The following is an 18,907-nucleotide window of genomic DNA, read 5'->3' as shown; positions in this document are numbered from 1 at the left end:
GAAATAACGATGCGTTCTTATGGTCGATTGACTAACTATAATGCGTATTCTCTCGTGAAAGTAGCAATGTGATATTGAAGGAGAACAAGTGAACGATAGCTTAACTAAGCGACAAAGGTATGTGAGGCTAATCCTTTTCTTTCTATGGCATGAATCCCATAATATGATTCTTCTTCCAATCCATGATTCTCCTATATTCCGGAAAGCCAAGAGCTTAAGATCGTGAATAGCTATATGAGTCAAGAGATATGATATGACGTTCCTATAAAGTAAATGATGTCGTCCATTTTATACACTTACCTTACATACTAGTCCCTTCAAGGTGAGGCAGAATGTTCATGAATGCCCATAATGGAATCGAGGGTTCACGACCTTACGTCACCTCGATAAAATACACTTGTTCTAGTGTCCCTATACATGAACAATTGTGAGCATATTTTGATAAGCATATTATTATAAGTATTTCATAATGAGCATGTCATAATCATATTACACCGGGCCTAGTTGGCCGGGCAGTCACCGCGAAAGCGGGCAGCTATACGATACACCATGACCAGTTGGCATGGGCAGACACCACTAGTGGGCGGCATGAGATGGTACCCCGGACGCGGGAGGCCTGGACGCGGGCTAATGTTACTGATTATCACACCGCACCTATATGGTCGGGCAGTATATATATATATATATATATATATATATATATATATATATACGATATGTATACACGAAATGATGATAAGCATAAAAGTAAGTCAGTATGCATTACTTTTGATACGATTCCTAGCCTGGTACAGTTGCTCCATACTTGATGCTCCCTTTATTTTCTTGATGTTTTGTTATTGTTCATGCCTCTCATACTCAGTAGAACATTCGTACTGACGTCCATTGTTTTTTGAACGCTGTGTTCATGCCCACAGGTAGACAGGGAGGTGAGCTCGATCCGGATTCTTAGGAGCTGTCAGCTGATTGAAAGCACTCCATTGTTCGGAGGTGCTTATGATTATTCTTTGGTACATATGTATATTTTGGGCATGACGGAGTCTTGTTCTGTCTACATGTATAGTATGTCAGTAGAGGCTCGTAGATGCGTAGTGTGGGTTAGATGGTCTCACAAGTCTACTACAGTATGCATAAATATATTACATATATTATTTTGATAGTCTACCGAGGAATTTATATATATATATATATATATATATATATATATATATATATATATATATATATATATATATATGTATGGAATAATTGTGCTTTCCACCGAAAAATGATTGTCATGCGATTATGAATATGTGAATGATAAAGGAGCGTAAATGACTATGATAAGTGAGGGAATAAGGGGTGCTCGGTGGTCAGCCTCGGGTACCCGTCACGGCCCCCAGCCGGGTCGTGACACTATCGAATCTCTGGCCTGAAAACCGTGGAGGCGCACCAGTCATAGAATGGCCTGAATGCCTAGAAAACCACTATTTGTGGCCGCCTCTAAACTCACTCATCAGACCCGAAGATCTTGCCCTCTTGCTATGTCCCCTATCATGCTCACGTTCAGTTCTTTGCTGTTGTAGACTTTCTTCTAAATTTTGAGCATGGGCTTGAATGCGTGAAATTTCCATGTTGTTCTGAAGGGACGCGGTCAAGCACCTATCCATCAAATGTGGCCCTAGGCCTTTCACAAATCGGTGCACTCGGTCACCCATATCCGCTACCATGGCCGAAGCATACCTAGTCAAAAAATTGAAATACTCTAGAGCACTCATGTTTCCTTGCCTCAAATTCAAGAACTTATCGGCCCTAGCTAGTCGAACTTCTGGAGGAAAATAATGTGGGAGGAAAACATCAACAAATTCTTGCCATACCGGGGGAGGTGCATTCGCTCCCCGTGAAGCCATCCAAACCGTGTACCAATGGATCGAGACATCCCTCAATCTATAGGACGTTAACTCCACCGATTCGGTGTCCGAAGCATGTATCAAGCGAAGCGTCCTTAACATTCCATCAATAAAATTCTGAAGGTCCTCATCCGGCTTTGATCCAAAGAATTCCGGAGGGTTCAAGCTAATGAAATCACGGGCCCTTGCACTAACAGCCCTATTACCTTGCCCTGTGCTTTGCCGCTGAGTCTGGGCAGCAACCAATTAAGTATGCAAATGAATGGCCTCTTTTACATCTTGGCCTGAAGTATCTAGTGGAGGAGCCGGAGGTGCTGGAGCTGGGGCTGAGGCTCCCTCACGCTCCTCAGAAATAAACACTGACTGGGAGGACTGCGATTGAGCCACATTCTGGGACTCACTTTCCTCTACAACTACTGGCGGTGCTCTTTCAGCCCACTTTTCTACCACTGTCTTGCCCTTTTGGGCTGCTGTAGCCTTTCTCTTTACAGGCATCTCTGAAACACACAATACACGGTTAAGGAGTAGGAAGTTCTTATAACATAGGTCTATCGCACGATGTTATGAAGAAAGAATGTCAATCATTCCTAAAATGCCCGCAGCCTCTTGTTTATAAGTGTGGCACGCAACACACCCTAGGACAGAACTGCTCAGGTACCACTTTTGTCACGACCCAACCGGAGTGCCGCGACGGGCACCCGATGCTAGCCCACCCGGGCACCTCTAAACATACCTTTACATTCACATCTAGGTGAGCCACATATTAAATCATACATTTATATTCATCAATAATACGAATCCCATTGTGCAACAATACCTTTATATCAACATTAGCAACTAAGCCCATATCAATGTACATAAGTCGACGAGGCTAACAAAATGATATCCAAAATATAGGCCGACAAGGCCAAACACATCTAACTATATACACATGTCTACGAGCCTCTAATGAGAGTATGTCATACCATATCGGCGGGACAGGACACCGCTATGCCCATAAATATGTACACAAAAGAATAAGTACCAAAAGCTATAGCTCCGAATGAGATGGAGCTCCACTATGTAGTCTCTGAGAAATATAGCTATGGATCAAGCCAATCTCCCTGGCCACCTGCGGGCATGACGCAACGTCCACAAACAAAAGGACGTCAGTATGTACTGAGTATGTAAGTCTCAGTGTTATCCGTACCCAACTGCAGTGGTGCACGCGCATCGTCATAGACGTATATATATATATATATATATATATTCTACATCTATATATTCTACCTGATCATATATGCTCGGGGTTTCACAATAGCCATACATAGGCACACGTACATATAAGCTCATAGGCATCTTCCGCATTATCACTACTATCATCGTCATCATTATCGTTATCGCTATTATTGTCGTCATCATTATCATCATTACCATTATCGTCATTCATTATGTCTATCCTTATAGGATTATTCGTCATATGAGGAATTTAGTACAATCGTAATACATATCAAGGATTATAAGCTTTGTAGCTTTTTGAAGATAGAATCATTTGGAGCGCATCATAGGCTCATAGAAGAATAGATATTTGGCTAAAGAACCATGCCTTATGAAAGAAAGGTTAGCCTTACATACCTTTCCGCTCAACTATTTTACCACTTGCACGTTCTCCTTCAACGCTCACGTTTCTACCTTCATTAAAGTTATACTTTCATTAGAAATTGATAGCTAGCATAAACGACTAAAACTATAGAAAATCAGACAGCATCTCCTTTATTTATATGACATTCCTCCATATCGTAAAGCAACTCCCAAACGTCAATAATACATTCACAATTTCATAGCAATAGTCTTTATTCATCCACATTACCTATATTTCTCAATTCGCTTCCAATCACCCATATCCATGGTCATAACACACAGCTACGTTTATTCATATACATTGCCTATCCCATGTTCTTAACATCATTCGTAACGTATCCATATCACAACATATCAAAAATAATGACTCAATTCAAGCTATTACTCAAAATGGTACTATTTTCACATTCATGACCCATTTTTCTATATACTTCTAAAATCCAAGTGGTTCAATTTTCAAATACCTTAAACAACATGGAAATACCATAAATATTACCTTAGATGTTGTAGGAACAAGCTTTGGGTGGAAATACTTCACTTGAGCCAAAAACCCTAGTTCATCTCCAATGAGATTTCTTGACTTGGATGATCTTTAATGGGTTTCTTATACTTGATTCACTTAGTTTATGTTGTTGATCACTAATACCTCTTGAATTCTTGTGGAAGAAATATAGAGAGATGTTTTAGAGAGAAGGGGTATGATAGGGAAATGAAATGAAATGAAACTTGGATCCCTCATTAAATACACCAAATCTGTCCCGACCAGTTCTACGGACCAACATACGGTCCGTATAAATTATATTGACCGTATGTCTGGCCGTAGATTTGGTCCAGAGAAGGGTGCCAATCTGGGCTGATTGTATGGTCCAACATACGGTCCGTATGTTTGATACGGCCAGTATGTTTGGCCGTATAATCCCAGTTTCCCGAAGTTCATTTCCGTCGACTCATTTGATCTCCAATCCTTATGGAACCTTCTTAGCACTTTTATAATACTTCATTAACCATACAATAGGCTCTATATTAGCCCTTTAAAACATCACCACATAAACATTAGCTCGATCATAGCGGAATCTTTCCGAACATGACTTACGTTTCGCTCCTTTCAACAAACTAAACTTCACATATTCATAGAACTTCAAAATCTTATTAGATGAACCTCAAGATATCTAATCCTTCGCTTATCCTCGTAGGGATTTCATAATCACCTTAATCGCACATTAACCTATCCACGAATCAACCCATACGGAATTTCTGAGGTGTTACATCTAAGAGGGTCCATATCAAGAGGGTCCCCCTCCGCCAGTTGAGAATGTTCAATATGCAAACTACATCTGAAAGGGGTAATTCCTTGACCAATTCAGAGATACTGGAGACCTTAACAAGGGCAAGGTGCATACAATAACAACTAAGGGAACTACAATAACAACTATGGTGGACCAACCATGGTAAATACAACAAAAATAATGGTAACTTCAGAAACAGAAATTCTCACCCTTATATTCCACCAAAAAGGCAGTCTAATGATCAAGGTAGTTCGAGGTTGGGTCAATGCTTGAAAAAGTGTTGGCGAGTCAGACGAATACTGAAAATACATTATCGTGGCTATCAGAGATAGTGGTTTCTCACTCAGCAGCTATTCAAAACATTGAACAGGAGATACGCGATCTTTCTAGAGAACAACATCCTGCTAGAAAGGGAGGACTTCCTAGTGATACTATTCCAAACCCTAAGAACAGAGGTGTGGAGCGTACTTTTGCTATTAGCAAAAGAAAAATACTTCAAAGTGCAGACAATAAGGTGGTTGATGTAGATCCGATTAATAAGGAAGAAGAGGTGCAGTCTAATGTGCCTATTAGAGATGATGAGGTCCATGTTGAAGAAAAAGTTACTGATATTCCAGATGTTGCTACGGATAATAGGAAACAGACTATAAAAGCGGTCTTCGTCCTTTGACTCAGATATAAAAAGCAAATACTCCCTTTCCTCAGAGGTTGGCAAAGAAGACTGATGATGCGAAGTGTCAAAAGTTCTATGATCAGTTCAAGCAGTTAACAGTGAATTTTCTATTCTTAGATGCTGTGAAAGAGATGCCCGAATTTGCTAAGTTCATAAAAGACCTGCTTACGAAGAAGAGGTTTGTTCAACATGAAACAGTGAATTTAACTCATCGCGTGAGTTCAATTATTGCTTCCACCACGGTTCAAAAGAAGGGAGATCCTGCGGTGTTTACCATTACGTGGAATATCGAGCTTCATGCATTTGCTCGTGATCAATGTGATAATGGGGTGAGTATCAATTTAATTCTCCTTGATATTTTGAAGCAATCCGGATTGGGAATTCCTATACCGACATCTATGCGATTACAAATAGCGGACAGATCCGTCAAGAAGCCAGTTGGGGTTGTAGATGATGTGTTGGTATAAGTGGGTAAGTTCATGTTGCCTGCTGATTTTGTTATATTGTATTGTGTGGCTAATAAAGATATTCCCATCATCTTGGGAAGACCCTTCCTTTCTACGGGCAGAGCGCTTATGGACTCATAAAAGAACGAGATCAATTTCTGAGTGAATGATGAAGAGGTAACTTTCCAAACAAGTAAGGGGATGAAGTTTTCAAGTGCTTATGAGAATATCTCAGTTATTGATTCATTTGATGGGATTGATGACGCTGTCGAACATAAAATGGAAGAAGAAAGTTTGGGAGAGGCTCTTGCTGCTATTCTGGTGAACTTTGATGCTGATAATATGAAGGGCTACGTAGAAATGGTAAATGTGCTTGAGGGTCTGGGTTCTTATGCGTTTTTTTTTTCCAGTTTTTCTATTCCATAAAACATTTAGAATCGTTAAAAAGAAAAGGTTCTCTATTGGCATCTTTATTTCACATTCTTTTCTTTTTGATTCAGAAAATCTATACCTATAGAATTTGCTAATTGGCTGTTCTGTAGAAATGATGAAATGAAATTAGTTGAACTTAATAAAAAAAATCCAAAAAATACTCGATTTCGATTTACACTTACCACACAAGAAAGCTTAATCTTGACCTTGCTAATAGAACCCCTCCACCAGCGAAGCCTTCTATTGTTGAGCCACCAAAGCTTGAGCTTATGCAGCTCCCAACACACTTGATATATGAGTTCCTTGGTCCGGACAAGACATTGCCAGTAATTGTTTCTGCATTACTGACTAAGGAACAGATTGAACAATTATTGGAGATGTTGCGCTAGTATTGGCGTTCTATTAGCTGGACCATAGCAGACATGCGGGGTATTCCTTCTGGTATTTGTGAACATAAAATTCAGCTAGAGGAGGACAGCAACTCGAGTGTTGAACATCAGCAGATATTGAACCAAAACATGCAGGAGGTCATGAAAAAGGAGATCATAAAGTGGTTAGATGCTGGGGTAGTGTATCCGATTGCAGACATCAAGTAGGTTAATCCAGTTCAATGTGTTCCAAGGAAGGGAGGTATCACTGTGGTGCCTAATGCAAAGAATGATCCGAGTCCCACTCGTACAGTTACTGGATGGCGTCTTTGCATGGACTATAGAAAGCTGAACTCAGCCACTTGTAAAGACCATTTTTCCATATTGTTCATTGATCAGATGCTTGATAGGATGGCTTGAGGTCCTACTATTGCTTCTTAGATGGATACTCTAGCTATAATCAGATCAATGTTACCTTAGAAGATCAAAAGAAGTTGACTGTTACGTGTCCTTATGGGACCTTTGCGTTCAGCCGAATGCCCTTCAGGTTGTGTAATGCACCAGCAACCTTTCATAGGTGTATGATGTTGATCTTTTATGACATGGTAGAAGAATTCTTGGAAGTGTTTATGGATAATTTTTCTATTGTGGGCGATTCGTTCGATGACTGTCTTGACCATCTGGGTCAACTACTGAAAAGATGTGAAGAGACAAATCTTGTGCTAAATTGGGAGAAATGCACTTTATGGTGAAGGAAGGGATTGTCCTCAATCATAAAATCTCTAAAAATGGAATTGATGTTGATCAAGCGAAGATAGGTGTGATTGCAAAACTTCCTCCACCCATTTTAGTCAAAGGTGTTCGGCATTTTGTGGGACATGCTGGGTTCTACAGGCACTTCATCAAAGATTTCTCCAAGATTGCTAACCTGATGTGCAATCTTCTTGAAAAAAAGGCCAAGTTTGTTTTTATGTCAAGTGCCGAAAGGAATTTAATCAATTGAAGGAGCGTCTCACTTCTGCTCCTGTGCGCCCTTTATATTGATGTGTGATGGAAGTGGCTTCGCGATTGGTGCTGTTCTCAGCCAGAGGCACAATAAATTATGCACCCAATCTACTATGCTAGTAGGACTTTTAATGCTGCACAGATGAACTACACGATGACTGAGCAAGAGCTGCTTGCTATAGTGTATGCTTTTGAAATGTTTAGATCCTATTTGTTGGGGTCCAAGATTATGGTGTACACTGATCATGATGCGTTAAGGCATCTTATGGCAAAAGAAGGAAGCTAAGCTGCAACTGATTCGTTGGGTCCTTTTTTGTAAGAGTTCGACTTTGAGGTGAAAGATCGAAAAGTGTCCGAAAATCAGGTCGCTGACCATCTCTCTAGGCTAGACGAAACTGGGGTGCCAGTAGAGGAACTTGATATTGATTATGCTTTTCTGGATGAGCAAGTTTCAGTGATGTCTATGCAAGTGGCAACTTGGTATGCGGATTTGGCTAATTACTTGGTGACTGGTATCATTCCTAAAAGCCTAAGTTGGGGGTGGCGTGAGTTATCCAGTCATGATTTGATGTGGGTGTTAGGAAAAAAAGCAATATAATAGTGTGAAAGAAAAGAAGAAGAAGAAGAAGAAGAAGAGGAAGAAGAAGAAGAAGAAGCAAATTAGAAAAACTATAGCATAAAGAGAAAGTAGTTTCATTAATAAGCAACCCACATCGAGGTCGAACAAGTGAAAACAAAGAGAGAGAAATGAGAGACGAATCAAGGTAAACGAAAGGTGTAGTGTTGAAGGAGGGTGATTCACTAATTCCTAAATGAGTATTCTACCCGTCCCCAAGCCTACATTACAAGCCGAGAACAAGTCCTAGTGTGATCACGGCTGAACCGTCCAAAGTTAAGGCATTGAAATTAAGGGCAAGCATATAGTATGTGCATTTGTAGTGCGTGAACGTCTTTGTGAGTGTGAGTGTTTCTTCTTTCTTTCGTTTTCATCCAAAATTCTTTGTATATATGTATGTGGGACATTATTTGGTCTGTATGTGGGACATTCTTTGGTCTGTATGAGGGCATGAAGGTTGAGCAACATTGAATACTTACCCAAAAGTAGCGTTTGAGCGTGCATCAGTAGTTCCAATAACTTGCTGTCATTTATGGAAGCTTCATTATTAGTTATGACGTGTTTTGAATCATGCATCTGAGTTGAACTGTTTTAAATTGAGCGGGCCAGTCAAGATAAATAATGCAAGATGGTAGTTCTTAGTCAAAACCATTGTAGACATTGTTGTTCTATTTGTATCTATGTTAGTTGAGTCGTTTGTGTTGTGTGACTTGCTTGAGGTCAAGCAAAGATTTTAAGTTGGGGGTGTTTATGTGTCGCGAAATTCCGACACATTTGATGCATTTTGACAGCGAGTTTTACTTGTTTTTCAAGCAAGTTTGGGTCTTTTGATGTGTTTGTGTTCTGTTACAGGTATTTATCGTGTTTGTGGCGAAAGTCGTGAAAATAGCTTAAAAAGATGTTCAAGAAAGAGAAGTAACTGAAGCTGGGATTGTTACAGAGCAAAAAGAAGGACCGTATATTATTTACGGTCCATAAATCCTACAGTATATCAGTGAAAGAATTCTCACCTGAAGAGGAAATTCACGGCTGAAAGTACGGACCGTATATTATTTATGGTCCGTAAATCGCACCGTAGATCATTTACAGGAAGTCTCAACTAAAGGAAGAATCTACGAACTAGTTTTACGGACCGTAAAATATTTACGGTCCGTCAAAAGGGAGTGTAGATCTGGGCGGCAGAAGGTGATTTTACGGACAGGAGAAGCAGATTTTACGGACCGCATAATATACGGTCTGTATGTTGATCCGACAGGGGAAATTTTGTCAACTTATTTTTTCACGACTTAGACCATTATAAATACCTGTTGTAGGATTCTTGTAGTCTACAATTCACCAGATTTTAGTTTTGATTCCTTAGAATTGAATACTCCTAATTTTTGAAGTCTTTTGGGGATTACGAACAACTGCAATTATTTTCTCTTCAATTCAAATCAATCATTCGTAAGCATTATGATCTCAATTAATTATTATTGTTCTTCTTCTTTTATGAGTAGCTAATTTCTTTACTAAGGTTGTGAACCCAAGGAAGGGTGTTTTGCGATTGGGGATTGTGGTTGATATACACATAATAGATTGTTAGGGTTTATTTGTTCTTCGTTTTAATCATATAGTTAGTGGTTGCAAACATTAGCTAACGCCATAAGTTTTGGTTTATTTGGGAAAATAACTAGGGTTTGGTAAGAACAAATAATAAGAACTTAAGGCTTTGAAACCTTAATTAATAAATTCACTTAGAAATAAGAGGAATTTATGTCACGACCCGACCCCGTGGGCCGCGACTGGTACCCTAACTGGGTACCCATACGTACCTACCTAACAGAGTTGGCGAACCAGACAGAGAATTTATGATAGGTGCTCACAGATTCAAACCAATACAAATACGGCGCGCGCGAAAATATACCCATACATAAACATACTGACGCTTACACATAAGCCATTGAGGGTAACATAGCGGACAGAGTCACAAAAGCGTACGTACCTACCCGAATCGTAGCAACCCGTAACCCACATACATATCTACAGGCCTCTAACAGACATACAGAATCATATGACGGGACAGGGCCCCGCCGTACCCAGAATTTACCAAACGTACAGAATGTACAGATGTCAGAAGATATATACCAAAAGTACACGCTCCGGATCAAAGGAGCTCTCCAAAATAGCAGAATCTGTGCCCTAGACTGGCGGCGTATCACCGGGTGCGTCTGTACCTGCGGGCATGTAAGGCCCCGAAGAACCGGGGGTCAGTACGGAAAATGTACCGAGTATGTAAAGCAGAAATGTAACAAATATGAGCATGGTCAAGAACAGGAGTACAAAAACATAGCTGTCAAAACCACAGTCAAAGCCGGAGATGCAAGGGTATAACTAGCAAAGTCACACTCGGAACCGGAGGTTCAGAAATATAACAGACAGAGCTATAGTGAGGGCCCGTAGTACAAAAAGGTGAGTACCTTATTCGAGACCTCAGGAAAAAGAAATAGTACCAAAGTATAGGTGATGCATGCCAAATCATATAATCATCATATAAGCATATAACATGTCCCGGCCCTCTGATAAGGGACTCGGTGAGTGAAATCATGCGTGTCATAATCATGTACCATGTATTCATAACGTGTCCTGGCGCTCTACTGTGGGTCTCGGTGGAAAATAATCATGTGCCATCCTGGCCACCAACCCCGTATCATCATAACATAAACATATACAGATAACGTGTCCCGGCCCGCAAGTACGAGGGACTCGGTGAATAATGCTGAGGAATGTGCACGAGTAACAGAACCTGGCCCGGGCGCAGTGAAGGAAGCGTTGAGGCATCCACGAACAGATTAATGAGAAACCACATACATACAAATCACTATGCAGACTCAATGGAACTGAAATAGACCAAATGGCAGGTCGAATCAAAGTATCCGAACAGTATTCATAATACGCGCCTATATATCATTTGGGAAGGCACGACAGATTATTACCAGAATAAGACTTTCAGATGTCAAAAATAATTTCGTAAGATTTATAGAAAAATATAGTCATATCATGATTAGAATGTTAATCTAGATGTGGTCTGAGAAAATCGGACAAAAACAAAGTAGTTAAAATTATACCGAGAGTATCGGGCCTTGTGGGCCCACCTCGGACCAACCCTAGGCGACGTTCGTAAATTACAGATAGTAGACCTTATGAGGTCGTCCATAATCATTTGGAAGTATTCCGACTCCGTTTAGGAAAGTTGCATACTTAAAGCTCACTTTGAAGACAAGTTATGAGGAAATGGACTCAATCTTACTGAAGAAATTGGGGTGGATTTCAATCTCGAATTCCGAGGGACGGAGTCGTATCTAAGGCTCGCGGCCGAGCCTATTACGTTTAGAACATGCCTAAGAATGAAGGGGTAGGCTTTACATACCTTGGTTGCGTCCTACGCTCGTCCAAACTCGATTCCTGTTTCGCCCAAAAACTGCAAATGGTCACATTTACGAGTTACTATTCATGAGACTTAAAATTTCTAACCTTAACCGATACTTGTCTATAAGAATTTGGGCAGCACCTCCCCTATACATATAGCCTCCCCGAGATTCAACTCGGCTCCAAACAATCAACAACAACCCAACAACAACATCAACAATTATCATAATTCATAATATACGCAATTAGTCTACTTTACGACATAATGCAATAATGCTCATTTCGACTTCACACTCCCAAATCAATACCAACATTCTCTCATTTATTCTAATCAAAGTCATTACAATACCATTCGAAATCATATCATAACATTTCTACAATATATACACGAGATATACACAAGATATACAAACATGCAAACTTTCCATCAAAGCCATAATTTATCCAATTCTCCTAATCTTTAACATACAAGTTCATAACACATTTCCATCTTCCAAGTTCATCAACATAAATCATCATTTGCACCTTAACCACTTCATTTTCTTAATTTCATAAGATCATACTAAAACGACATACTTTCCGACAACAACTTAACAACAATTTCTTCATGTTAGCTTAACCCATTATTCTTCCATCTACTTCACAAAACCATAACAACACAATTAACATACCAAACAAAATTAATTCATTTTTCCACCATCAACACAACACCACACGGCTACATTCCATATTTCCAATTTCCGTCGAATTCATTCAACTTTCATTTCTAATACAATTTTCACCATAACTACAACTAGAATACAACATAAAAATTCAACTCATTACATCAATACATCAACATACACACACGGCCACTTTCCAACAAACACACCCACTTTGCAAACTTCCATATTTTCACAAATTCTATTCATTTCTACATATTACAACATAAACCAAACTTCATAACATAAGAAAATGAATTGATTCTTACCTTTCTTCAAGTTCTTCACTTGCCACCAAAGCTACTTTCTTTCCAAAATAATTATACCAACTTGAAGAGCACCTTGAGCTTAGTAGAAATTTCAAAAGAGATGGATTTTTGAACCAAGAATCAAGCTCCAAGAATTTTTTTTCTTTCCTTTTCTTTTCTCTCTCTCTCTCTAGGCTGAATTGCCTCTTTCTTTTTCCTCTCAATTTTTCTTTTGTTTTCTTGATAAGTCTTGAAGCTTCTAGGCTTATATAATAATGATCACATGGAAAATTAATTAAAAATCCATGGGCTTGGGCCATTGTTGGCCGGCCACCTCTCTCAAATTGGGACTCATTTTTGCTTTTTATTTTTGAGCCCAATTGGTTAGAATTCTTGTTTTGTAATTCCCGAAACTAATTTCTAAAATTCCTATTTTGCCCTTGGCCTCCTCTCGTATCTCCACATCAATATTTTCCTGAGTAACATATGCATATTGGCTAGAATCAAAATATAGCCTCATTTCTCCCAAGCCACAAATTATTTCGAATTTTTCGAGTGTTCGAAATTACGGGATATAACATCCTCCCCCCCCCCCTCCCCCTTTCTATTGTGGGCGATTCGTTCGATGACTGTCTTGACCATCTGGGTCAACTACTGAAAAGATGTGAAGAGACAAATCTTGTGCTAAATTGGGAGAAATGCACTTTATGGTGAAGGAAGGGATTGTCCTCAATCATAAAATCTCTAAAAATGGAATTGATGTTGATCAAGCGAAGATAGGTGTGATTGCAAAACTTCCTCCACCCATTTTAGTCAAAGGTGTTCGGCATTTTGTGGGACATGCTGGGTTCTACAGGCACTTCATCAAAGATTTCTCCAAGATTGCTAACCTGATGTGCAATCTTCTTGAAAAAAAGGCCAAGTTTGTTTTTATGTCAAGTGCCGAAAGGAATTTAATCAATTGAAGGAGCGTCTCACTTCTGCTCCTGTGCGCCCTTTATATTGATGTGTGATGGAAGTGGCTTCGCGATTGGTGCTGTTCTCAGCCAGAGGCACAATAAATTATGCACCCAATCTACTATGCTAGTAGGACTTTTAATGCTGCACAGATGAACTACACGATGACTGAGCAAGAGCTGCTTGCTATAGTGTATGCTTTTGAAATGTTTAGATCCTATTTGTTGGGGTCCAAGATTATGGTGTACACTGATCATGATGCGTTAAGGCATCTTATGGCAAAAGAAGGAAGCTAAGCTGCAACTGATTCGTTGGGTCCTTTTTTGTAAGAGTTCGACTTTGAGGTGAAAGATCGAAAAGTGTCCGAAAATCAGGTCGCTGACCATCTCTCTAGGCTAGACGAAACTGGGGTGCCAGTAGAGGAACTTGATATTGATTATGCTTTTCTGGATGAGCAAGTTTCAGTGATGTCTATGCAAGTGGCAACTTGGTATGCGGATTTGGCTAATTACTTGGTGACTGGTATCATTCCTAAAAGCCTAAGTTGGGGGTGGCGTGAGTTATCCAGTCATGATTTGATGTGGGTGTTAGGAAAAAAAGCAATATAATAGTGTGAAAGAAAAGAAGAAGAAGAAGAAGAAGAAGAGGAAGAAGAAGAAGAAGAAGCAAATTAGAAAAACTATAGCATAAAGAGAAAGTAGTTTCATTAATAAGCAACCCACATCGAGGTCGAACAAGTGAAAACAAAGAGAGAGAAATGAGAGACGAATCAAGGTAAACGAAAGGTGTAGTGTTGAAGGAGGGTGATTCACTAATTCCTAAATGAGTATTCTACCCGTCCCCAAGCCTACATTACAAGCCGAGAACAAGTCCTAGTGTGATCACGGCTGAACCGTCCAAAGTTAAGGCATTGAAATTAAGGGCAAGCATATAGTATGTGCATTTGTAGTGCGTGAACGTCTTTGTGAGTGTGAGTGTTTCTTCTTTCTTTCGTTTTCATCCAAAATTCTTTGTATATATGTATGTGGGACATTATTTGGTCTGTATGTGGGACATTCTTTGGTCTGTATGAGGGCATGAAGGTTGAGCAACATTGAATACTTACCCAAAAGTAGCGTTTGAGCGTGCATCAGTAGTTCCAATAACTTGCTGTCATTTATGGAAGCTTCATTATTAGTTATGACGTGTTTTGAATCATGCATCTGAGTTGAACTGTTTTAAATTGAGCGGGCCAGTCAAGATAAATAATGCAAGATGGTAGTTCTTAGTCAAAACCATTGTAGACATTGTTGTTCTATTTGTATCTATGTTAGTTGAGTCGTTTGTGTTGTGTGACTTGCTTGAGGTCAAGCAAAGATTTTAAGTTGGGGGTGTTTATGTGTCGCGAAATTCCGACACATTTGATGCATTTTGACAGCGAGTTTTACTTGTTTTTCAAGCAAGTTTGGGTCTTTTGATGTGTTTGTGTTCTGTTACAGGTATTTATCGTGTTTGTGGCGAAAGTCGTGAAAATAGCTTAAAAAGATGTTCAAGAAAGAGAAGTAACTGAAGCTGGGATTGTTACAGAGCAAAAAGAAGGACCGTATATTATTTACGGTCCATAAATCCTACAGTATATCAGTGAAAGAATTCTCACCTGAAGAGGAAATTCACGGCTGAAAGTACGGACCGTATATTATTTATGGTCCGTAAATCGCACCGTAGATCATTTACAGGAAGTCTCAACTAAAGGAAGAATCTACGAACTAGTTTTACGGACCGTAAAATATTTACGGTCCGTCAAAAGGGAGTGTAGATCTGGGCGGCAGAAGGTGATTTTACGGACAGGAGAAGCAGATTTTACGGACCGCATAATATACGGTCTGTATGTTGATCCGACAGGGGAAATTTTGTCAACTTATTTTTTCACGACTTAGACCATTATAAATACCTGTTGTAGGATTCTTGTAGTCTACAATTCACCAGATTTTAGTTTTGATTCCTTAGAATTGAATACTCCTAATTTTTGAAGTCTTTTGGGGATTACGAACAACTGCAATTATTTTCTCTTCAATTCAAATCAATCATTCGTAAGCATTATGATCTCAATTAATTATTATTGTTCTTCTTCTTTTATGAGTAGCTAATTTCTTTACTAAGGTTGTGAACCCAAGGAAGGGTGTTTTGCGATTGGGGATTGTGGTTGATATACACATAATAGATTGTTAGGGTTTATTTGTTCTTCGTTTTAATCATATAGTTAGTGGTTGCAAACATTAGCTAACGCCATAAGTTTTGGTTTATTTGGGAAAATAACTAGGGTTTGGTAAGAACAAATAATAAGAACTTAAGGCTTTGAAACCTTAATTAATAAATTCACTTAGAAATAAGAGGAATTTATGTCACGACCCGACCCCGTGGGCCGCGACTGGTACCCTAACTGGGTACCCATACGTACCTACCTAACAGAGTTGGCGAACCAGACAGAGAATTTATGATAGGTGCTCACAGATTCAAACCAATACAAATACGGCGCGCGCGAAAATATACCCATACATAAACATACTGACGCTTACACATAAGCCATTGAGGGTAACATAGCGGACAGAGTCACAAAAGCGTACGTACCTACCCGAATCGTAGCAACCCGTAACCCACATACATATCTACAGGCCTCTAACAGACATACAGAATCATATGACGGGACAGGGCCCCGCCGTACCCAGAATTTACCAAACGTACAGAATGTACAGATGTCAGAAGATATATACCAAAAGTACACGCTCCGGATCAAAGGAGCTCTCCAAAATAGCAGAATCTGTGCCCTAGACTGGCGGCGTATCACCGGGTGCGTCTGTACCTGCGGGCATGTAAGGCCCCGAAGAACCGGGGGTCAGTACGGAAAATGTACCGAGTATGTAAAGCAGAAATGTAACAAATATGAGCATGGTCAAGAACAGGAGTACAAAAACATAGCTGTCAAAACCACAGTCAAAGCCGGAGATGCAAGGGTATAACTAGCAAAGTCACACTCGGAACCGGAGGTTCAGAAATATAACAGACAGAGCTATAGTGAGGGCCCGTAGTACAAAAAGGTGAGTACCTTATTCGAGACCTCAGGAAAAAGAAATAGTACCAAAGTATAGGTGATGCATGCCAAATCATATAATCATCATATAAGCATATAACATGTCCCGGCCCTCTGATAAGGGACTCGGTGAGTGAAATCATGCGTGTCATAATCATGTACCATGTATTCATAACGTGTCCTGGCGCTCTACTGTGGGTCTCGGTGGAAAATAATCATGTGCCATCCTGGCCACCAACCCCGTATCATCATAACATAAACATATACAGATAACGTGTCCCGGCCCGCAAGTACGAGGGACTCGGTGAATAATGCTGAGGAATGTGCACGAGTAACAGAACCTGGCCCGGGCGCAGTGAAGGAAGCGTTGAGGCATCCACGAACAGATTAATGAGAAACCACATACATACAAATCACTATGCAGACTCAATGGAACTGAAATAGACCAAATGGCAGGTCGAATCAAAGTATCCGAACAGTATTCATAATACGCGCCTATATATCATTTGGGAAGGCACGACAGATTATTACCAGAATAAGACTTTCAGATGTCAAAAATAATTTCGTAAGATTTATAGAAAAATATAGTCATATCATGATTAGAATGTTAATCTAGATGTGGTCTGAGAAAATCGGACAAAAACAAAGTAGTTAAAATTATACCGAGAGTATCGGGCCTTGTGGGCCCACCTCGGACCAACCCTAGGCGACGTTCGTAAATTACAGATAGTAGACCTTATGAGGTCGTCCATAATCATTTGGAAGTATTCCGACTCCGTTTAGGAAAGTTGCATACTTAAAGCTCACTTTGAAGACAAGTTATGAGGAAATGGACTCAATCTTACTGAAGAAATTGGGGTGGATTTCAATCTCGAATTCCGAGGGACGGAGTCGTATCTAAGGCTCGCGGCCGAGCCTATTACATTTAGAACATGCCTAAGAATGAAGGGGTAGGCTTTACATACCTTGGTTGCGTCCTACGCTCGTCCAAACTCGATTCCTGTTTCGCCCAAAAACTGCAAATGGTCACATTTACGAGTTACTATTCATGAGACTTAAAATTTCTAACCTTAACCGATACTTGTCTATAAGAATTTGGGCAGCACCTCCCCTATACATATAGCCTCCCCGAGATTCAACTCGGCTCCAAACAATCAACAACAACCCAACAACAACATCAACAATTATCATAATTCATAATATACGCAATTAGTCTACTTTACGACATAATGCAATAATGCTCATTTCGACTTCACACTCCCAAATCAATACCAACATTCTCTCATTTATTCTAATCAAAGTCATTACAATACCATTCGAAATCATATCATAACATTTCTACAATATATACACGAGATATACACAAGATATACAAACATGCAAACTTTCCATCAAAGCCATAATTTATCCAATTCTCCTAATCTTTAACATACAAGTTCATAACACATTTCCATCTTCCAAGTTCATCAACATAAATCATCATTTGCACCTTAACCACTTCATTTTCTTAATTTCATAAGATCATACTAAAACGACATACTTTCCGACAACAACTTAACAACAATTTCTTCATGTTAGCTTAACCCATTATTCTTCCATCTACTTCACAAAACCATAACAACACAATTAACATACCAAACAAAATTAATTCATTTTTCCACCATCAACACAACACCACACGGCTACATTCCATATTTCCAATTTCCGTCGAATTCATTCAACTTTCATTTCTAATACAATTTTCACCATAACTACAACTAGAATACAACATAAAAATTCAACTCATTACATCAATACATCAACATACACACACGGCCACTTTCCAACAAACACACCCACTTTGCAAACTTCCATATATTCACAAATTCTATTCATTTCTACATATTACAACATAAACCAAACTTCATAACATAAGAAAATGAATTGATTCTTACCTTTCTTCAAGTTCTTCACTTGCCACCAAAGCTACTTTCTTTCCAAAATAATTATACCAACTTGAAGAGCACCTTGAGCTTAGTAGAAATTTCAAAAGAGATGGATTTTTGAACCAAGAATCAAGCTCCAAGAATTTTTTTTCTTTCCTTTTCTTTTCTCTCTCTCTCTCTAGGCTGAATTGCCTCTTTCTTTTTCCTCTCAATTTTTCTTTTGTTTTCTTGATAAGTCTTGAAGCTTCTAGGCTTATATAATAATGATC

At 39.4% G+C, this 18,907-nt stretch overlaps 1 protein-coding gene across 1 annotated transcript in view; it reads left to right on the top strand.

Moving 5' to 3' along the window:
- Positions 1-5,935, top strand: part of LOC132639363 (uncharacterized) — a 39,028-nt gene extending 33,093 nt beyond the window's left edge. The window contains exons 2-3 of the mRNA XM_060355815.1: positions 5,166-5,450; positions 5,501-5,935. Of these exons, the coding sequence (XP_060211798.1) occupies positions 5,166-5,450; positions 5,501-5,935 (720 nt within the window). The remainder of the gene's footprint in view (positions 1-5,165; positions 5,451-5,500) is intronic.
- The last annotated feature ends 12,972 nt before the right edge of the window (positions 5,936-18,907 follow it).

The sequence above is a fragment of the Lycium barbarum genome, chromosome 5 (assembly GCF_019175385.1).
Source record: "Lycium barbarum isolate Lr01 chromosome 5, ASM1917538v2, whole genome shotgun sequence".
NCBI classification, from domain to species: Eukaryota; Viridiplantae; Streptophyta; class Magnoliopsida; order Solanales; family Solanaceae; genus Lycium; species Lycium barbarum.
The sequence above is the reverse complement of the archived record's forward strand: the minus strand, read 5'-3'. Positions and strand labels throughout refer to the sequence as shown.